The sequence below is a fragment of the Trachurus trachurus genome (genome assembly GCF_905171665.1).
Source record: "Trachurus trachurus genome assembly, chromosome: 21".
NCBI lineage: Eukaryota > Metazoa > Chordata > Actinopteri > Carangiformes > Carangidae > Trachurus > Trachurus trachurus.
This window is the reverse complement of record NC_139899.1, coordinates 19,328,336-19,350,140: the sequence shown is the minus strand read 5'-3', so window position 1 is coordinate 19,350,140 and position 21,805 is coordinate 19,328,336. Positions and strand designations below refer to the sequence as shown.

Below are 21,805 nucleotides of genomic sequence, written 5' to 3'. Positions count from 1 at the left end.
GCTTCAATATCGCAGATGCAAATACCAGTGTAATTAATCACCTAGGCGTTTAATTGAACGGACGTTGAATATGCTGGATGAGGTCAGACCCCCGGCAGCTTTTAGAGCACAGGCGCGTATTTGCACGTGGGCGACCATTTGGTCATATACGGTATGCAGGTCCGGGCACTTTTTCACTGTTTTGCTAACCCTCCTCTTGGCCGTGTGCATTTGTTTACAATGAAGCTGGTGAGAAATCAATCAATAGAGCTGTAAATAATGTTATATATCAATGTTACAATATGTATATTTGTATAGTCTGGTGTGCAGAAACGAGAGCTGGGACACTGGGGCGTCGGCCCCGATCTTGCAAGGTTGGTTTTCAGCCAAGAGATACAATAAGTGACACGCAGGTGGAAGAAAGAGAGCTTCCATTCTCCCTCGTAACAAGTTAAGTCATTTATTAAACCACCACAATTACTCCAAAGCTGTTTAATTAAGGTAAAACTGTAGCATAGCTAAGCTACACATCCTGAATAGTTCCTCTTTAAATAAAAAAGTTCTTCATAGATATAAATGTTCCTTGTGGAGTTCCACAGGGCTCATATGTAGATCCACTATTATTTAGTTTTATATTGAAGTTAGCATTTGGTTCAAGAAGACAAAATCAGCGATGAAGCAGGTATTCACTTTGTTTTTTGGATGCACAAAGTCACAGACATGTAGGGGAGACCGGGGATGGTTGTAACATTTTTTGTGTCAGCTCATATAACTTGCATAGTGTTCATAGGTGTTGTTTCAAAGTTGTTGAAGCTTCTTAAAAACTGACCATCACTGCCGTTTCTCATTCAAGCCGATCATATTTACTGATTTAAACACGGAAACAATGTTACAAGCGAGGGAAACAAACAACGGCGACATAAAAGTACGAGGAGGAAATTGCAGATTCGTTACTTAGCAACAGCAACATTCTTTTGTAGCAACTAACGTCTAAACGCTATTACTTAGCAACAGTAACATTCTTAACTAACGTCTAAAAGCTACACTGGCGGAAGACAACATAACACATTCTTATTTCAAAATAAAAGCATTTGTTATTGTAACCTATTATCCTAATGTCATAGAAAATATTTACAACATCCTCCCGCCCGATGAACAGTTGTTCATCACTATCATGTTCATCACATCACATTGCAATTAATTAATTAATCTCTAAAGGATAGATTAGCTGAACAGGTCTTCTTAATAAACTGCCTGTGGATGTATGAACTATACAGGAGCGTACAAGTCCATCTCTCCCTGGAAACAGTTCGGTTATCCTGCCTATTTTCCAGGTCTGTCGGGGTGCGTTGTCCTCACCGACCAGGATGACATCTCCCACTTTCAGCTCAGTGGGTGTAGGTGTCTCACATTTGTGAGCTGATTTCAAGTCCATCAGGTAATCCTTTCGCCAGCTGTCCAAAAGCTGGTCAGGAGTCTCTGTCTGTATCTCCATCTCTTGCCCATGTCCTCTCTACTCACTGTTGTTATCTGAGAAGGGGGAAGCAGAGTCTTTGGTGGTAGAGAGGTTAGTCTTTTACCAACCAGGAAATGAGCAGGTGTGAGTGGCTGGGGTTCAGAGGCATCTTCATGAACATATGAGAGGGGCCTGGAGTTCAACACAGCTTCCACCTCCGTAAGTATGGTTGTTAACTCCTCAAAACTTAAAGATGCTTTCCCCAGGATCTTCCTTAAGCATGTTTTTACAGACCTCACAAGTCTCTCCCAGAAGCCACCCCACCAAGCTGCTCTCTCGGCGATGAACTTCCATGTGACTCCTCTATCAGAGAAAAACTCGGTGAGCTCTGATCCTTTCAGTGACTTCCAAAGCTCTCTCAAGTCTTGGTCTGCTCTTTTAAATGTTTTGGCATTGTCTGAATAAATGATCTTACATAGCCCTCGTCTAGCAATAAATCTCTTTAAAGCCAAGAGAAAATTTTCAGTTGTCTGGTCTGACACTAACTCTAAATGCACTGCCCTAGTGACTGCACAAGTGAAAAGTGCAATATATGCTTTCTTAGGCTGTCCACCAGATTTTACATACAGTGGACCTGCAAAATCTACACCAGTTACTTCAAAGGGCGGAGACTCTGTAACTCTGTCTCTGGGTAATGGAGCTGTCACTTGCTGAGCTGGTTTCACCTTTAACCTCCTACAGATGTAACAACGTGATACCAACCGCTTAACTAGCTGTCTCCCTTTTAGAACCCAGTATCTCTCCCTCATCTGAACTAGAGTATCCCTGACTCCAGAATGCATAACTCTTTCATGGCAGTGCTGAACTAGTAGCTCAGAGTATCTGTGGTTTGCAGGTAGCACATATGGGTGTTGCTCTCTAAAGCTGAAATCAGAGTGCTGTAACCTGCCTCCTACGCTAATGAGCCCATTTTCATCTAAGAATGGCTTCAAGTCTTTGATTTTAGAATCTCTGCTGATGTTCTGACCTGATGTCAGCTGACTGATTTCTTGGCTAAAACTCTGCTCTTGAGTCATCTTTACCCAGTACACTTCTGCTGCAGTGAGCTCCTGAGAAGTTAGCTCTCCCTGTGTCTTTTGACTGGATCTAGCATTAGCTATGAACCTATTCACCCATGCAGTTATCCTAAGTACTTTCTTTAGTCTGCTGTACTTGTCTAGGTCTAACAGTGGTTCAGCTGGTTCAGTGCTGGTGAGCTGTACTGCAGTCTGATACTTGGACCTGAGCTCAGAGCTCACCTCATCTGCAACAAAGTCCTCATCTATGCTTTCTGCTTCATCAGTTGACAGTAGTGAGGGAGGGCCGCTCCACCACAGCTGGCTCTGGATGAGGTTGTCGACGCTTTGGCCTCTGGTGGGTAAATCAGCAGGGTTGTTTTTCCCGCTGCAGTGGGACCATTGCTCTGGGCTTGTCAGACTCTGTATCTCAGTCACTCGGTTTGACACAAAAGGTTTCCATTTTTGTGCTGTGCTGCGTATCCAATGGAAGACGATCATTGAATCTGTCCACATGTGCAGGTGATTCTTCTCCATGTTTAGTGGCTTGAGTAGGTTATTTGCTAACCTTGCTCCTATCAGTGCACCCATAAGCTCCAGGCGTGGTAAAGTCATTTTCTTTAAGGGTGCTACCTTTGACTTGGATGCCACAAAACATGTTACATTGTCTCCGTCTTTATTTGGTCCTTGCAGGTAGGCAACAGCACTGTACGCCTTCTCACTGGCATCACAAAAGATGTGCAGTTTCAGTGTCTGTGACTTTGGCTGGATTTCAATGTGGTACCATCTTGGAATAGCTACAAGATGTAGCCTTGGTAGCTCTGCACACCACTGATCCCATTTTTCAGCCAAGTCTGTGGGTAACTGTTCATCCCAGCTGATTCCTCTCTCCCACAGTTCTTGAAACAGGCATTTTACCCGTATTGTAAATGGAGTGAGGAATCCTATAGGGTCAAAGATACGTGCTGATGTCTGTAACACACTTCTCTTTGTGTTTTCTTTGCCCTTAACAATGTCCAGTAGTCCCTTCAAGTCAAACACAAACTCATCTTTCTCTGATCTCCACACTAACCCCAGCACTTTCAGCACATTTCCACCAGCGGCTGTCTCTGTTGTGTGCTCCACTCCATGTTGTGTCCACTTGGCTCTCAGATCTGGTGAATTTGTCACCCATTTGCACAGGTTCATGCCAGCATGGGACAGGATCTCTTTTGCTGTGGTGGAAACTGAAAAGGCTTCATCGACATCACTTGAGCTGGAGATGAAATCATCAACGTAGAGAGACTCCCTCAGTGCCTCCACCACCCTGGGCTGCTGACTTTCGTACTGTTCTATGTGTTTTCTTACAGTGGCAGCTAGCAGAAATGGACTGGGTGACACTCCAAACACTACTCTACTCATTCTCATAATGCGCAGCTCATCTTCACAGTTCTTGTTTGGAGGTCCATGGAGCCACAGGAATCTAACAGCATCTTTATCTTTCTCTGCTAGAGCTATCTGCAAGAATGCCTTAGTGATGTCTGCAGTAAAGGCTATCTGGTGTAATCTGAATTTGATTAGCACATCTAGCAGATTTGGATTAAGGTTTGGCCCAGTCAGTAAACAGTCATTTAGGGAGGGGCAACCTTCCTCATGTGATGATGCATCAAACACTACTCTCAGTTTTGTTGTCGCTTTGTCTTCTCGGAGAACAGCATGATGTGGCATGTAGTATTTCACAGTCTCTGGATGTTCTTCTGCTGCGGTGTTCTCAGTTATATCCTCACAGATGCCTTGCTGTTGATAATCTGTGATGACATCATTGTATCTGGAGTACAGTGTTGCATCCGTCTTTAATCTCCTCTTGAGGCTTTCAAACCGTCTTTTTGCAACTCTGAAGTTGTCTGGGAGTGCTGGTTTGTCATGTCGCCATGGTAACTCAACTTCATAGTGACCATTTTTGTAAGTTACAGTCTGTTCAAAGTTCTTTAGAGCGTCGGTTTCTGCTGGGCTCTGGGTCTTTTCGTTCACTATGCCCAGTGACTCCACCTCCCAGAAGGCATGTAGCTGTTCTGAGATCTTTGTGTCCTCTTCTAGGCTGATGTGCATGCAGGTGGTGTCGGTCACACTGGATGATGAAATAGGCCCCTGCAGAGCCCACCCAAAGCAGCTTTCTATGGCAACAAGTGATTCTGTGATTCTCTGGACTTTGCCGGATACCACTTGCCAGTAATAGTCAGCTCCTATTAGCAGTGACAGTTCTGCATCATCAGAACCATCCAGTGGAAAATCAGCCAGCTGCAGACCCTGTCTCTTTAGCTCCTCTTGGATGGGTTCGCTGGGGACCTTTATCACTGCCGTACACACTTGAGGGGTTTCCACTGCCTCAATCTCTATTTTCTGTTGTGTGTTCCACACGTTTTGCAGTGATACCTTGACAATGTTGCGCTGTACTGTCACAGGAGCAGCAGATCCAAAGGTGTGCAGATGCAGTGTCTCTTTTCCTAGCACTGGTAATCCCAGAGCTTTCACCACACCTTCATGAATGAAGCTTCTTTGGCTGCCTCCATCCAACAGACAGCGTACGATTTTTCTTCCTGCTGGGCCCTCTGTCCACGCTTTCACCGTCTGCAGCAGCACTGTATTCTGTGTGTTAGCCTTTGGTTTTGCTGTGCTGGACACAGAGGATACAACAGCCTCCGTACTACCACTGTTCACACTTGTCTGGGGGTTATTTTGGTCACACACTGACTGGTGATGTCTGCGTCCACATAAAGAGCAAACACTTTTAACTTTGCAGAATTTTGCTATGTGTTTTGGACCCAGGCACACGTAGCATCTTCCCAGCTTCCTTAATTTTTCTTTGCGAGCTAGCACAGAGCTGTCAGGGCAATGTTCTGGTTTGTGACTGGGACTATCACAATAGATGCAGGTCTGTGGTGCTATGCTCGCTGTGTGCAGTGCTGTAGCTGAGGGCATACTCCAACTTTTAGGTCTTCTGTCATAGGAGGGTGCTGGTTTACAGACAGGTCTATTATTTGACGGAATGTCCCTTTGTGTGTTACCTGGTCTGGTCAGTTGAAGTGCTCTTTCTCTGCTTTGAACCTCATTCTGAAGGAAATGAATGAGCTCAGGCACTTTCCATTCAGCATTTGGGTCTGATCTGCGTGTGTAGGCCAATGCAATGTCCTCTGGTATCAGCTGTAATAGTACTGGGCAGAGCAGGCAGCCATATGTGTCACTGTGAACTCCCATGGATTCCAGGCTCCGGATCTGAATTTCACATTCATCATACAGTTGTCTGAGTGCTGCAACATCTGATGATCTTTTCACAGGAGCAAGGTTCAACAGTTTGGACATATGTGCACTAATTACAATGTCTTTTCTTCCAAAACGGCTCTGTAGTAATTCCACTGCTGCATCATAATTCCTATCAGTCATGCTTAGTCCTGTTACAGCTCTTGCTGCTGTTCCAGTCAGATAGGATCTCAGGTAGGTGAACTTCTCCCTCTTACACAGTGCGTCATTCTCATGAATAGCCGTTTCATACTGGGACCAGAATTCTTGCCACTGGCTTACATCTCCGTCGTATTTTTCTATCACCAGCTTCGGCAGTTTAACAGTCTGTCTGCTTTCTGATCTTACTGTGCCAGAGCTTGCGTCACTCATCCGCTCACTCACGGGGTCCCGCGTCGTCCTTATGAGCCTATCGACCCGGGCTTTCAGTGTGATGATGCGGTCCTGGTAGTCCTGAGTGGTCGCGATCTCTGCCTCCAGTTCCACCGTCGGCGTTTCATCCTCGATGCCGTTGTCCAAGTCCGTTAACGTTCCCTCCTTGATCACCAACACCGACAGCATTTCACGGAGTTTATCACAGTCGGGTCCATCCTCCTTCCTCACCTCCTCTTCCATACGAGTCAAAAGTTTCGTTGTGGAGGTGCGGATCGTCTTTCGTTTCCGTTTCATCCGCTCGTATTGCTCGGCCATCTCCGCTGTTAATGACAGGTTCAACGGTAGCTCCAACTTGACAACGTTCACAGTCTTTCTTCTTGAAATCCCGGGTTTCGGCACCAAAATGTGTTGTTTCAAAGTTGTTGAAGCTTCTTAAAAACTGACCATCACTGCCGTTTCTCATTCAAGCCGATCATATTTACTGATTTAAACACGGAAACAATGTTACAAGCGAGGGAAACAAACAACGGCGACATAAAAGTACGAGGAGGAAATTGCAGATTCGTTACTTAGCAACAGCAACATTCTTTTGTAGCAACTAACGTCTAAACGCTATTACTTAGCAACAGTAACATTCTTAACTAACGTCTAAAAGCTACACTGGCGGAAGACAACATAACACATTCTTATTTCAAAATAAAAGCATTTGTTATTGTAACCTATTATCCTAATGTCATAGAAAATATTTACAACAATAGGGCTCTCAAATTTTGACACAGAATACCCTCATTTGTTCACTACAAGTAGCAGTGCCTTAAACTTCTTAAACTATATCACAGAATTCACTATTTGATGTCAAATGCAACGAGTGCCAGTGCCACGGTTACAACCTACCACAACCTGGGGTAAATTGTAACAGTGATATTAAAAACTAAAAACTGAGACCAAATCAAAAAAAAATGCATCTATGTAAGTTTATTGTGCATGTTCCAACACTAAAGCATCTTCCTGTGGTTCAGTATGAACAAAAAAAAAACCATCACTGACGGCTAAATGAAGAACAGTGACAGTGGTGTGGATCCTAACATTAGAAAGCTGTATTAAAGAACATATTCTGATAATACCAATGAAGTGTGTATGAATGGAAACCTTCAGCAGGAGGTCAGAAGCAGCTAATAAAATTCCAGGAAAGATGGTGACACGTAATGACACTTCATAAAACAACAAAGATAAAAGCGTTACAACCATCCCCACCCCTGTCAGTCATTGTTTGACCAGCTGTACCAGCATGGTGGTTTGATATAAACATTGATAAAATGACTCACATTTTACCTAAGAACCTGCTCTTTCATCTTATACAAGTTACCTAATTCAAACGCCAACGGTATCGATACTAGTCAGAACTTGGATTTGTTCTAAAAGATCAGTTTCTGTCCTAAAAAACTGTTTTTGGGCTGTAAAACCTACACACTTCTTCATAGAGCCATTCAAATTCATATGCAATATCAGTGAGGGAGTGATAACACATGATATTGATCACGTCACTCAAATGTTATCCCTTGTTGGTAAAAGTTATGCTGTTACAACCATCCCTGGTCTCCCCTACTTAAATTTGCTACAAGATGACTGAATGTAATTGTCATTCTCAAAGCAGTTGCCAGAGTTTTAGTTGGAGCAAATAAAAAAGCTGGCCTCCTGTTAAATCCTCTTTAAAATCTGACAGTGATAAATCGGCTTAATAAATTCTGTGCGACCGTGATGTAAAATGAATATGTGATGATTTTTTTCCCATTACCTGTTGTCTTTCTTGTCCCTATATACACCGTGTTATAAACACTGTATGTCCTGATAGGCCCATGTCTATACTAAGATTATATCAAATATGTAAATTGAGCTAATCGTTTCTGTTGAGTTCACTCTTAAAGTGGCTTCCAGATGAATATTGCCAATATTTTCCCTTTTATGCGTTATTTTGACCTTAAGTAATACATTTCCCTGCCCTCAGACATGAAGTTGATTTGACTGGTCTGTTTCAAGAGACTCCACATCTATAAATTAGATGGTCCAACAGTGTTGCTGAGAGCATGTTACAAAAAGCTCATTAGTTAATACAAGGTCGTGTCTGCAACAGGCAGCAGCTGATGACTGATATGTTTGTGCTAAGCTTGACCTCAGATACACGGTGTTCCTGCCCTCACGAGCAGCTCCCCGAGGGTCATGTCCAAATGTCAAGCCATATGTTGCACGTGTAGATGTGTGTGAGTGTTAATGAGTGATTTATGGCCTCTCATACTGTAGTGTAAATGTGTACATGTAGCGAGCAGGAAAATTGGCAGTTTGGAAACGGCAGGAGAAATTTAAAAAGGCTTTGACCACTTTCTTAATCTGTTCTCTATAGCTGTAGATAATGAGCAAGCGGCAGCAGACTTCACTTGGCTCGCGGATGGTTTGGCTTCTCGTTTTGTTGTTGCGTCAACTGACTCCCGCGTAGCCTTTCCTGTCAGACGTGAGACACCTGTCCATTCTCAGTATTATGAATAACCGGCCAGCAGGAGGGTCACTGGGGTCCTATGCATCATCACTCTGCATCACAGTGTGCGAGTGCATCAGCGGTGTGCCTCATCATCAGTTCGTGGAAAAGGTAGCATTGTTAAAAAGTGTTCTCTACAAAAAAAAAAAAAAAATCAATGACGACTAATATTTTGTCATCTGTATTACGGCTCAAGACTAGCCTGATTTTGGAAATGGTAAAAGAAACGTCATATATATAATTAACTATTACTGTGCAACTTCAGAGCGTATACACCATTCCTGAATAAATAATAAAATCTGTAGTGCACAAGAATTATTATTAGTAGCCTATATTGACAAATAGTAAGAGACCAAATAGCTGTAACAAACATGTTGAAACCTGAATTTGATTAAATAATGGATAGAAATTATAAACACATTGGCGCCGTGGTTAGCACTGGCGCCAAAGGATCTGGGTTCAAATATGGAGTTTGCATGTTCTCCTCGTGTCTGTTTGGGTCTGTAAACTATAAACATGAATGGAAGTGCATGTGAAAAGTTGTAAATGCAAAGTGGGCCGACGTGCCAGTAAACATGTTGTGTAATGACCCAGACAAAAATTCAAAACACAGCCAAGTTTAGGAAGTGAACTTTATTTAAATAAATAACCACATAAATAAACAATCTTTCTTGAACTAGCATTTTCTCTCTCCTTTTCTTTCTCGATCTGTTCCTCCACTCCACACACTCGCATATATACTCTCTCACACACACACACACACACACATACATACGCACACACAGCCACGCATACATGCACATGCTCACATAGTCAAGTAACAAATAACAAGGGATAACAAAGAAAAAAAAAACATGAAATACTTCTTATTATCCAAAGTTTATCAAAAGGGTCATTTTACAGATTTTCATCAAGAGTCTTTAGTGTTTCAATAGTTTTGTGAAGTTTTTCTTCATAATGAGAAACAAAAAAAAAATTGGTAACAAGAAATATGAATAAAGTGCAATTCTTGCTTCTGTTTACTCAGCAAGCTCAAAGGTCAAAGAAGCTATCAAAAGGGGCTTCTGAGTGAACAGCCAATAATGGAGCCATCCATTTCAATTTCTTCAGTGTAGTGATCAGAGATGGACACCTCTGATTGTGGATTTGTTCAGAGAAAGGCACAAGTGTTGGTAATGAGGGGAATCAACTAAAGACTGTTGGGTAAAATTATCAATACTGCATGTTTCCAACGTAGAACTGGGATTGGATAAACACTGCTCCTCTACAAGATGTTTCACATATATGAGAGAAACTAGCTAAACCTCAAATTTTTACACATCTCTTGCAGCTTTTGAATATGTCGTCTGCGCAAATAAATCCGCTTGTTGCGGGGTCATTACTACCTATATCTAGCCACTTATGGACAACTGAAGAAAGTTCAACTTCCAGCACAACATGGTATTGCTATGTTTTGTTTTTTTCTTCTTTTTCTTTTCTAGAAAAGTACAAAAATGAATACCACCGTGGTCCTCCTGACAGTAACAGCTAGAGATATGAACAACACGTGTAGCATTAAGGTTTGGTGGCAGCGGGAGTTTTTTTTTTGTTTTGTTTTTTTGTTTTCCGTCTTTCTCACAGCAGAAGCTAAGGAGATCGTGTGAAAATGCGAGCCAACCACCATGCTACATTTTGAGACAGCATACAAAGTGAAAAGTCAGTAGTGTATCTGATAGATCACCCATCGCTTGTGCTGTTCACTCTTTGGTAAAACCCAAAATTCTTCCTCTCACTTAAAGAATGACAAGAACGCTGTGTGCAGAAACAGCATAATGAAATGCCTTCAGTCTTTCCTCTCGATTTCTACAGTATCATGTTTCTATGTTACATAACTAGTACCCTTTCTAGTCAGCTAGTCAGCACAGCAAAGTCAAACAGACAAATGAAAAGTAAAAACAAAAACGCCTCAGGCATATATGCATTTACATTTTGAGCATCCTATGTAGAGCTTTATCTTTCCTTTGTATTTCAATGTGAAATATTGCACTGTTCCCACAGTCTTTGTTCTGTCCATATGAAAAGTGTAATTCCTCTGATATTCTGGGATTGACGACAAGTTTTTTTTTTTTTTTTTGTGTACAGTTTCTGTTTCCAATTTCTTGCCTGAGGAGGTAGTAAAAGCATCTAACATGAAGGTGCTTATCAAATGAAGGGAATACGGACTGATGTATCCACATATGTAAGGTGCTACCGAGCTGACTGATGTACCTGTTGTGCTTTACTCAATCAGCGAGACGCTCTTGTCCTTCACTTTTGGCTGATGAGGATGTAGCAGTTTTGCAGCTTGAGGTAAAAAGCAGCACTTTGCGTAGCTATAATAATCCTGCACGAAAAATAAAATCACAGTTTCAAAACAAACCAAAACTGACCCCCCCCCCCCCTCAGTGAATCTTTGTAAGCTTAGGGCACTATACTGCATGTTGATTGCACTGCTACAGAGAAATGTCTCGTTAGAGAGGTGAACAAAGAGGAAAAAAAAAAATTAAAAAAGGAAATGAAATTTGGTCTTCTGCCCAGTCAAGTGAAAAAAAAAACATCATGAACAGGAAATGACACAAAAAAGTGACTAAAAAAAGAATGAGGAAGATGTTCTCAGAAAATCAAAACGTTAACTTAGACAGCATCAGAACGTGTGAGGCATAGCTGTATCAGCTAAGGTCAGCTCTCATTTCATTCAAGTGAGTCTTTCAAGGGGCTGAATGAGAGTCTTTCAGTCTATTATTGCTTCTCTGGCTGTCTGATACGAACTTAACACCTCATCCAGAGTTTGGTTATTGCTTAGTCTTTAGCTTATATATATCAAAAGCATATTCACAACATACACGTGTGTACAAGTACGACACGTGTATCCCATGTTGCTAAATAAAGTGTAAGTTTGTCGCTTGCATCTGCTTTTTTTGTTGTTGTTCTTCTCCAAACGTCTGCTCTCTTTTCTTCTGGGCTCAAAATCAAGTCATGTTTTGCTCCGAGCGCCTTCCACAGGGAGAGCGATTGTTGGTCAACATGGCTGATCGATTTTTTTATTTCACCATCACACAGCTACTGAACTCCTGCATGTCGGGCTCGGCGCTGGAGGCGGCGCCCAAGTTCCACGCCATCGGTTTGTGGGGGAGGATAGGGAAGGCGCCTTGCGTTGCGGAGTGGGGGTAATGCTGGAGGCCGGAGGAGTGGGGGTGATGGAGGGGTTGCTGGCTGATGTGCAGGCGAGCCTCGAGAAGGTAAGCAGCGGAGGCCACCGGGGACAGCGAGGACGAGTAGCAGGATGAGGAGCAGCCGGAGGGGGAGGCGTCGAGGATTTGTTGCCAGGGGCCGTGCTGTGGACCCACCGAGGCCTGCTGAGGAGGAGCAGGAGGAGGAGGAGGAGGCAGGGCGGAGGAGGAGGGGGGAGCGGGGGTGTCAAATATGTTGGAGGAAGCGAACACGGCGGTCGGTGGAGGAGAGGGCGACTGCTGCTGCTGGGTGAGAAAGAGCAGGGGGTTCTGGGTCGGTCCGGTCTGAGCCGGTTGGACCTGCGGCTGCGGCTGGTGCTGGATCTGCAGCATCCTGGAAGAAGAAGAAGAAGAGACAGAATATCAGACTCTGTTGTATAGCGTCCACATCTGGATTCAGATTCAATTTGTTTGTTTGTTTTCAACACAGCGTCCACAGTCACACTGCATCGGTCACCCTCCTCCCCTATTTCCCCCTCCCTCCTCCTGATCTACATGACCCAATGTGTGCAATCTGATAACAGTGTGAGGTCATGTAATAGCAGCGCGTCTAACCTTTGCTGGTGCAGCACCTCCTCCAGCATGCTGCGGTGCTCCGACAGGGCCGGACCCAGCGACCCTCGGCTGCCGCGGTTGCAGGAGGGTGGAGCGATGACCTGCCTCGTCAGACCCTTGATCTTGTTTAATCCCAGAAGCCCTTTAGTGCGTGTGTTTTTCCTCAGCTGCTGACGGAAAGCTTTGAGGCCTGCAGAGAGAGAGAAGCATGGGAAACCGTTACACAACACTTATTTGATCCGTTACTGTGACACATTAGACGTGAGGAAAAAAAGAAAGAAAAAAAAGAAAAAGAAAATCAGATTAGACTAATGACGCTGTATTTCCTGATCCCTGCTCCCGTACCTTGTGTGAGGGAGGTGTCGGAGGCTCGGCGACCCTCTTGGAAGCTGGCGGCGGGCAGGCTGCCCTGGGCCTGGGGGAGGAGGTGGGAGGAGAGGGCTAGAGGAGCTCCAGCTGGCACCAGAGCTTTACCTTCAGCCCCGGAGGCCAGAAATGTCGACATCTCGCCCACGGCGGCCTGTAGATTAGGGGTGGGGCTGGATGAGGACTTCAGACAGCTGTCAGAGGAGGCGCCGTCAGAGGGACTGACCACGATACCTACAGAGCAAGAATAGAGATAGAGAGGGGGCGTTAGACTCTGACAGAGCGGGGGGATTAACGCTTAATGTGCTTTTTTGCTTTGTTTGTCGTACTCACATGGAGGGCTGCACTGGTGGAAACGGGCGGAGACCTCAGCCAGAGTGTGTCTGCGGGAGGTGGTGGTGGGAGGGAGCAGGGGCCCGAGAGCTTGGGTGGCCTCCTCCTCCTCCAGGTCTCTGGGTCGCACCTCTTCGCTGATGCTCGTCTCCAACAGGCTGTTGGGTGAAATGGAGCGGTTCCAGAGCAATCTGTTGAGACTGGCCTCCACTGGAAACACCACACGCTGGAACAGAAGGAGGAGGACCGCTGTCTGTTACTGACTGGCAGGGACGGGGGAGGTGGGGTGGTGTGGTGGTGTTTTCATCAGGAGGTGGCGGAAGGAGGGGGAAATCTCTCAACCTCTTCGCTGTCACGTTTTATTCAGTATATTTACCTGGAACAATCCGCCCTGATCACACTCCATCTCTGGATACACAGGAGCAGCGCTTTTGGCCGGAAGTGAAAATGCTGTTGTCCTAAAGCTGTCACCAGACTCCATGATCACCTGGAAGAGAGAGAGAGAGAGAGCACACACAGCTGCTTAGACTTCCGTCAGAGACCGGATCTGGGACTGGTTTGAGCTGGATGGACCCAGCTGGGGCGGCTCACCTCTGGGGCGGCGGAGTCGGAGGTGCTCCTCGGCCTCTGGCTCCAGGATCCGCACTGGCGGCTCAGCTGCTGGGTGCGATGCTCCCTCACTCTCTCCAGCAGCAGATAGTAGATAGCGGAGAAGTGGTTGTAGCTGCTGCTCTGCAGAGACTGGAGAAGAGGACAGAGGTCGTTAGATGAGCGGTTTTTAGCCAGTTTCATCATTCCTTTTATAACTTTATTTTTGTTTTAACTTCTTTTCTCCTTCGCTCACCTCGATGGTCCTCTGGCGGTCGATGCCCAGTGTGTTCATGATGCCCAACACTGGTTCGCTGTAGTCTCCCAGGTTTGAGTTGTACTCTGTGAAGGAATGGCTGAGGGTCTGGTGGGCGGCTGTCGGGTCTGCCAGCATCCAGCGGTGCTGCTTGATCTGGGCCACGCTGATCCTCTTGGCCGGGTCCACCACCAGCATCTTACGGATCAGGTTTTCACAGTCTGGGCAAGACACAACGCAACAAACAAATGAGTCTTTAGGTTTTGAGCGATTATCATTCTGACAGCATTTGCAATTGTGCAGCAATAGTGGTGATTAGTTAGTCGTCTAATCGGGATAATGGATACCTTGAGACATGAAGAAAGGGATTCTGAATCGCCCCTCGGTGACTCTCTGTCTGAGGGCAGGAAGGCTGGGTCCGTCAAACGGGAGAGAGCCGCAGACAAGAACATAAAGTACCACACCGAGGCTCTGTGAAGAAAGCAGCAGGAATTTGAATGTTAGCAATATTTTCAAAATAATAATTCTTACTATTGGAAGTATTGTTGACTTTATTTTCCTTTTACACGCTTACCCAAATATCCAGCTGAGGCCCCTCGTACTCTTTCCCTTCAAACACTTCAGGGGCAGCATAAGGCGGGCTGCCGCACCACGTAGACAGAGGCTCCCCTGCGTTGTAGAAGTTTCCAAACCCAAAGTCTACAAGACACAGACAGACATACATAACAGTTTTATTATACAATCAAGTTTGTTTTCTCTACATTGAAGCGTGACATGCTCAGGGCACTAGGACGCAGCTGTCTTTCCTTCCTTTTAGCCACGGTCTCTTATGTAATTTAACATCCTGATGTTAAGAGACCGGATCATATGGAGTAAACACGTAACAAAAGACGCGTTGTCCGTCTCTGCTCGGAGAGTGAAGTCATAATGTTTCTTTATGCAACAGTGTCGGCTTATGTGCTAAATTAATTTCCTGTGGTCGATGTTAGTCTTGGTGAAATGAATGAATTATTCACAGTTAATTAGCACACAGATGATTTAATTAAAATGGTTTAGGAATCCCAGAGCAGCGAAGACTTTCCGCAGCCGGTAGCTGAACAGAATACTAAAACGGACAGGAAGGTACGGAGAGGTGGCGTTGATTTCAGATAACAGATGATTTAATGCCTTCCTGCCCTCTCACCGGCGGTAACCATGGTAACAGTAAACGGTACACGGCAGACGTACCGGCCAGTTTGATATTCATGTTGGCATCCAGCAACAGGTTCTCGGTTTTTAGGTCACGGTGAACGATGTGGTGTCGATGGCAGTAGTCGACGGCTGTAAGAATCTGCCAGAACTTCTTTCGTGCCTCATCTTCACTCATGCGGCCGTTTGAGGTCAGGTGGTCTGCAGGGAGAAGGGGATATTTTAGTCTGACACGTCTGACCCTCTATCAGATCGACAGATTTCAGCAGCCTACATTCATTTTTGAATGTGAAAGCACAACTCACCGAACATCTCTCCGTTCTTTGCATACTCCGTCACGATGTACAGCATGTCTTTGGTCTCCATGACCTGAGAGAAACACAGAGTGAGGGAAGAGACGGTTAAAAACCCAGTGGGTCAGGGGCAGCTGGTGACGAAGAAGAATATATTTTCAGGTTGAATTCAGTTCCAAGTCCTTCAGTCGAGCCTGCTCCAGGCATTTCTAGGCATGAGACATTTTCTAACCACAAAAAATCCCCTTCGCATACTTCTCCGTATACTTGTTCCACTCGCATAACGCACCAACACCCTGGCTTTCCGTGATATGTCCTGTTGCATAAGCCAGCCATCAGTGACTTCCTGACACACACTGACAAACGCATATCAGACGGTTAGAAATATTTTCCTTGAGGCTGACACTATTTGGCAATAGATTCGTTGTATTGAATTTCAGGCGAACACTATCTTTTTATTTCCTAGAAACAGACTTCCACATTGGTTCTGTCTCTAGAGTTTTCTCAACACAAGTGCAATCAGGGGCCGGAAAGACGCAATTCCCAATCCTTTCCTGGAGCTTAAAGAAACTTCCATTTCCCAAAAGACCCCTCAGGGGACAGAGGAGTTAAGATAAAAGCTCACACAACAAAGCAATTTTGGTCAGATGGCAAAACCTTGTCTGGGTAATGCCGTGGCCAACAAAAATAAAATACCACTCTAGTTCCGCTGGAAAGTGGAGCTTAATTCTTTTCAGCCACTGACCCCTTTTAAGAAAACGAAAGAAAAAGAACGAGTCGCTACACAGATGTCTCCGAGCGGGGAGTAGTCTTTATCTGTGAGACAGGGCAGCTCTCTGGGGCTCTGTCACCTTGAGGTGTAGCTGACGTCAGGGCTCTGCAAACCAGGCATAGCACGTCAAGTGCCCTCAACACCCCCAGAGGCAAGATTAACCTTTACCGTCCATATTTCTGACCTTTCGTTCCCTATAAAGTTGCTTTACAGCAGTTTAAAGTTTACAGTAACTGGAAGTAAAAAGTGTTTTAGATGTCCCTCCCCTCATATTTCTGCTTGACATTTTTTAATCTATGGAAAATGTGAGACCTTTATTAGGTCCAAAGAATTACGAGAAAGAGAGAGAGACTTTAGTGAAAACAGCACCTTATTTAAAAGGTCATAGGTCACAGATGACTCCCCAAAAACTGCGTCAACAATAAGAGGATGTGGGCCTTGGATCACAAGACAGTCTTGTGCCATCATCCTCCCTTTTGTACAGGGAGGAGATGAGGTGATGAAGGAGGTTACGCACCATCACTGAGCACCAACCATCTGACTAGCATCACCTTATACAACCCACAGGCCTGCAGACATTTACAAGGATGTATTACATCAAGGATACAGAGAGTCGGGTCATTCATGCTAGACTACAGATCTAACAGATACAGACACAGCCTCACAGGTTTTAACCCTCAGATTTCCGGCCCCCTTCACAAACCACTAACTGTAACATTTAATATTACTCTCACTGAATGTCCACAGCTGTTTGGTGGAGTAGAAATGCTGTCAAACCTTTCTGCTGGTTAATGTCTCTTTACAATCAGTTTCACCTAATCATTTGACATTTTTTACTTGGAAAAATAAGAACACCAATTATTTATAATAATTAATTTCTTTACATTATTGGACAAATTATTATTGTTGTGATATTTGATTGTCATTTTCTCATCACCCAGCCCCACTATCTATGACTGGAAAATTTAGGACTTCCACAGAAGGACGTCATAGGCTACTCTTATTTTTACAGGATGGATATGATTTCCCAGTAATCGCCACTCAGCCACTCAAAACCGGACATGAGGTAATCCTCAAAATGTAGCAAAAACATTACAAAGGTCAGAAAAAGTCCAGAGCAAAGAAAATAAAAAGAGCTTTGCATGTTTGTTTGCCTGCTTGTATGTTTGTGTATTTGTTGCCAGACGCGTGCCACGGCAGTCGCAAGGCCAGCTGAGGGGGAAAAAGCGGATTCTCCCCTCTAAGTCTTCAATTTGATTAAGAGTAAAGCAGTGCTTTGTGAGTCGGCCTTCACGTGCCGCCCAGACACATTGCACTTGGCGTTAACAAAGCTAATTGGGCTTAACATTCAGACCTGTGAATACATCTTTAACCAGCTGCACACTCCACACGGCTCTCGTTTTCCCACATCTCTGCTGCACACATCTCTGCCATTATATAACAGAAACATCTTAGAAATGCATTGTTCTTGGCACCGACTGGTACCGTGGTTATTCTCTCATGTCTATTGGTATCACATACATGCAGACACACACACACACACACACACACACACACACACACACACACACACACACACACACACACACACACACACACACACACACACACACACACACACATACTGGGAGAGGTCAAAAGGGATTGTGCTAATACTGTTGTGCTGTACTTATGATTCAGTGTGCTCTGAGAGTCAGCAGCTCAAAACAAAGCAGCCAGTACAAACCACTTAGATAACAAATGCCCCCTTATTTTTTTTTCTCCACACATAATAGCACTGCTGCACCTACAAATCCACAATAATGAAGCCCAATGCACAACACTACAACATTGTTACTGAGGGAAATGCATTTGTCCCCGGGTTGCAAAGCTCCGTGCACGCGTACCAGGCTGCACAATGAGTGTTTGGTGACGTTATAGGAACGTTCTGCACAAATGCATGAACAACAACACTGCAGGAAGATGAAGGAAATACACACCTGGTACAGTTTGATGATATGGGGGTGGTTCAGCAGCTTCATAATCTGCACCTCTCTGTAAATTTTCTCCAGGTTGGAAGGGTTCAGCCTGGTCTTATCGATGATCTTTATAGCCACCTAAGAGAGACAAGAGAAAACTTGTGAATAATAATAATAAAAAATATATGTTTCATTTTGCATCCAAACACACAGTTAGGTGAAGAGCTGCTGCTGACCTGTGTTTTGGTGACTTTATGTTTGGCCAGTTTCACCACTGCAAAGTTGCCTTTCCCCAGGGTGCGGATGATCTCGTAGAAGCCGACCTGCAGTGGCCTTCCCTGGGCAGGGCTGGACTGGGCCACCCGGCTGCTCTCGGTCATGATCACCATGGTGCACCAACAGGCTGGAGTTACAGTGTTGGGATGAATTAAGGCTTGTACCTGCAGAGACAGAGACAGGGTTGCACACTGTAGATTACATTGATTCTCCTTTTACTGAATATTCACAGATATAAATTTTTACATCACATTATATTACATGCATCAAGTATATACACTATGAATATATGAGGGTCTTAATTCCCACATAGTATAGGGTCCATGCATGGGTTAGCTACTTGTGAGGCAGGTTTATATAAATAGCACATTTCATCCTGAGATAATTCAAAATTATGTTTTACATTAAATAGATCAGAAGGACAGCATAGAAAAATAAAATATGATGTAAATGTATAAATGTATGGGCTATGCGTATAGCCTAGTTCCACTGCAGCCCGGTGAACACTTGTATAACAAGTGAGAGGAAGAAGAAGTGAGTAAGGTGCTAATATCATTTTCGATACCAGCGTTAATAAGAATAGAAATAATTTCAAATGTACGAATAACATACATGTTCCAGAGCTAAAACGGATTAAATATGTTACATATTTGACCGTAAATCGATTACAAAATACAGACAAACCTACTTTGTATAAGTGTTACATATAGCCTAAGCACTGCATAGGAAGTAAAACCCGGTTATACACTGGGTTGAATAAACCCTTTAGTTGACCATACATGGGTCAGGTTATAAACTGACTGGCTGTGAAAGTGAAGTAGTAAAGATGAACCGGTAACAACATGTGTCTAAAACAGTGAAGTCCTACCTTAAAACGCGGACAGCCTCCACCGTCTCTCACAGTTCAGGCAGCTCTCTGAGGAAACGTAAACCATTCCACAACCAGAGCCGAGTGGTAACAACACAGCAGAGAGGAAACTCTAAGTACAAAAAAATAAATAATAATAATAATAATAATATTAGGCCTAATAATAATATAAAAAACGCGCGGAGCAACTTTTTCCTCGCGTCTTTTTTTTTTTTTTTTTTACTCTAGTTGAGACAACAAGTCTTGTGGCCCGGGACTGGGCTGCGGCCGGTGTGTGGCTGTGCGCTCCGCCGGAATGCAGAGCAGAGGCTTCGGCACTCACAAGGGGAACTCCTCCTCCTCCTCCCTCCTCCCCTCACTCCCTCCCTCCCTCCGCCACCATAACAAATTGATACCCACCTTATTAACGTCACACTCGCGTCAGAGCTCCGAGCTGGGTGCAAGGCAAGGCCGGACCTAAGCGCAAGGCACGGGTTGCCCAGCAACCGCGCGGCTCGGGCGCACGGTGACGCGAGTGCTGATGGAGGGGTTGCTTGGAGATGGGAACGGTGACGTCAGTCGTAGAGATGTGTCACCACGTGATGTTTCCTTTCTGCCTGGCTGTTGCTCGCGGGCAGCAGCCGGGCTCTCGCTCCACAGACCGGCAGCGCGCGCGGCTTCAGCGGGAACAGAAACAGAAAGCAACTGGTGACCAACACTTCAGTTTGTTGTTGTTCTTGTTTTTTTTTTTTTTTTTATGATTTATTGAGTAAACCAACTCTATTCTATTCTATTCTATTCTATTCTGTAGCCTCGGATTCTGTGTCTTTTGATTCCAGCTGTTTTCTATTATTGCAATTTAACAGTTTTTAACACAGTGACAACACAATTTAAAACTAAATAAAGATTAAGCAAACAATTTTTTAGAAGACAAAGTAAAACAACCCTCTCTTATTTGATTAGTATAATAAAAAGGTTAGGTAATAAAGTATTCCTCTCACCTCCGACCATCACCATATCCTTAATCTCAGGATTTATTGATTTAATCAACAGTATTTAAAAGAAACTCTAAGTGAGCCAGAGGAAGCCAGTAAGGCTAATTTTCATCCACTGTCCAGATGTTAAAGGCAACAATTAAGTAATAAAGTACAACTTACTACAGCCTTACTTGATCTGGTACAACTAGTAGATACATAATGATGGCTGATGTTTGCAGAGTTTATACAAACAATTTTAGCTGCGGTTTAACTAGGCTTTGTCTTAGCATGTCACAAGTTAACATGCCAAGTGCAGGTTGCTTGAGAGAGTTTTGAGATATGGGAGGAAACTGAATGCAACATTGTCTCATATGTGGCCAGAGATCAGTACAACAAAGTCACCTTTTGTAAGAGATTTGTAAATAGTAACCTATGTCTTCATTGAGGGCTAATGGATAACTTATTCGTTATTTATTCAAGAAACATTGCATATTGGTTGTTTTGCTTGTGATTGGCTTCTCTGATTATAGTTACAAAAGATGCCTGCAGTTATAGACATCTGCAGTCAAATAATAATAAATAAACAGATAATAAACACACAACACATAAGTTGGTCTTAATAATGGATTAGACTGTAACCGATCTAGCATGAGTAAATAATTTACTAACCCCAAATAATTTGGTTTCATTAGATTAAATTAGGTTAAAGCACAGCACAAAAAAACCCCAACAGAGAGGGCGTGCAGCATACTGAGGCAGAAATGATCAGACAAGACAAACAGGGAGAACAGGGAGTCTTTCCAAAGACTAAGCATAAGAGATGCATGATGATGAGATGACATGTTGACACAGAATACATGCACATGCACCAACACATGAGCACTCGTGTAAATCCTCACATTACACGCTGGAAGTGCTCCAATTCATTTTGTGAGTGAAAGGTAGAGCCAGGTTTTTTTTTATAAACATACTGTAGGTGTCGTTTAGGAAAGCAGATATGATAGGCCTACTATAATTACACAGGTCTGCATCTGGATTCTTTGTGGACCATCAATTTACACAGTCAGACATCCAAACACCTGCTGTTGCAACAGATACATCCAAGCTATCTGCTGCTGATTTTCAGCAATGACAGGGGCTCTGTGTGTGGTTTCCTTCTCTTGTTTCCTCTCACAGACTGTGCAGCAGCAGAAAGCTTATTGGGTTAACCTGTTTCCTGTAGAGGTGCCAGTTTGTTTATCAAGATGAAGACAAAAACACAGTCCAGGTGACCCAGATGCAAAATAAAGATAGATAAAAAGATGAGATGTGTAAAGGAGCAAGGTGCAAGCTGCACCCAATTATCACGCTGTCACTTACAGGTGTTTCCACACAACAAAAAAGGGTAAAAGTATAACATGTTTCAGATGGGTGACACACTGGCACATCTCATAGCATGCACAGAGTCAGGGTGAATGTAAATACAGACCATCAGCCC

At 44.0% G+C, this 21,805-nt stretch overlaps 1 protein-coding gene across 2 annotated transcripts; it reads right to left on the bottom strand.

Moving 5' to 3' along the window:
- Positions 1-10,118: 10,118 nt before the first annotated feature.
- sik1 (salt-inducible kinase 1) lies at positions 10,119-19,709 on the bottom strand. Of its 2 annotated transcripts, XM_083997011.1 has the most exons (14): positions 19,373-19,709; positions 18,465-18,668; positions 18,250-18,366; positions 15,511-15,574; positions 15,245-15,406; positions 14,592-14,716; positions 14,365-14,488; positions 14,018-14,238; positions 13,765-13,914; positions 13,550-13,660; positions 13,174-13,399; positions 12,820-13,074; positions 12,475-12,664; positions 10,119-12,253 (listed from the first exon to the last, which is right to left on the bottom strand). In XM_083997011.1, the coding sequence occupies exons 2-14, from the start codon at positions 18,615-18,617 to the stop codon at positions 11,731-11,733; spliced, it is 2,421 nt and encodes an 806-aa protein (XP_083853137.1). In that variant the 5' UTR covers positions 18,618-18,668; positions 19,373-19,709; the 3' UTR covers positions 10,119-11,730. The 2 variants fall into 2 exon arrangements, with proteins under 2 accessions (XP_083853137.1, XP_083853138.1); XM_083997012.1 differs by lacking the exons at positions 18,250-18,366; positions 18,465-18,668; positions 19,373-19,709 and adding an exon at positions 17,249-18,226 and having other exon boundaries at positions 15,511-17,148.
- Positions 19,710-21,805: the final 2,096 nt, after the last annotated feature.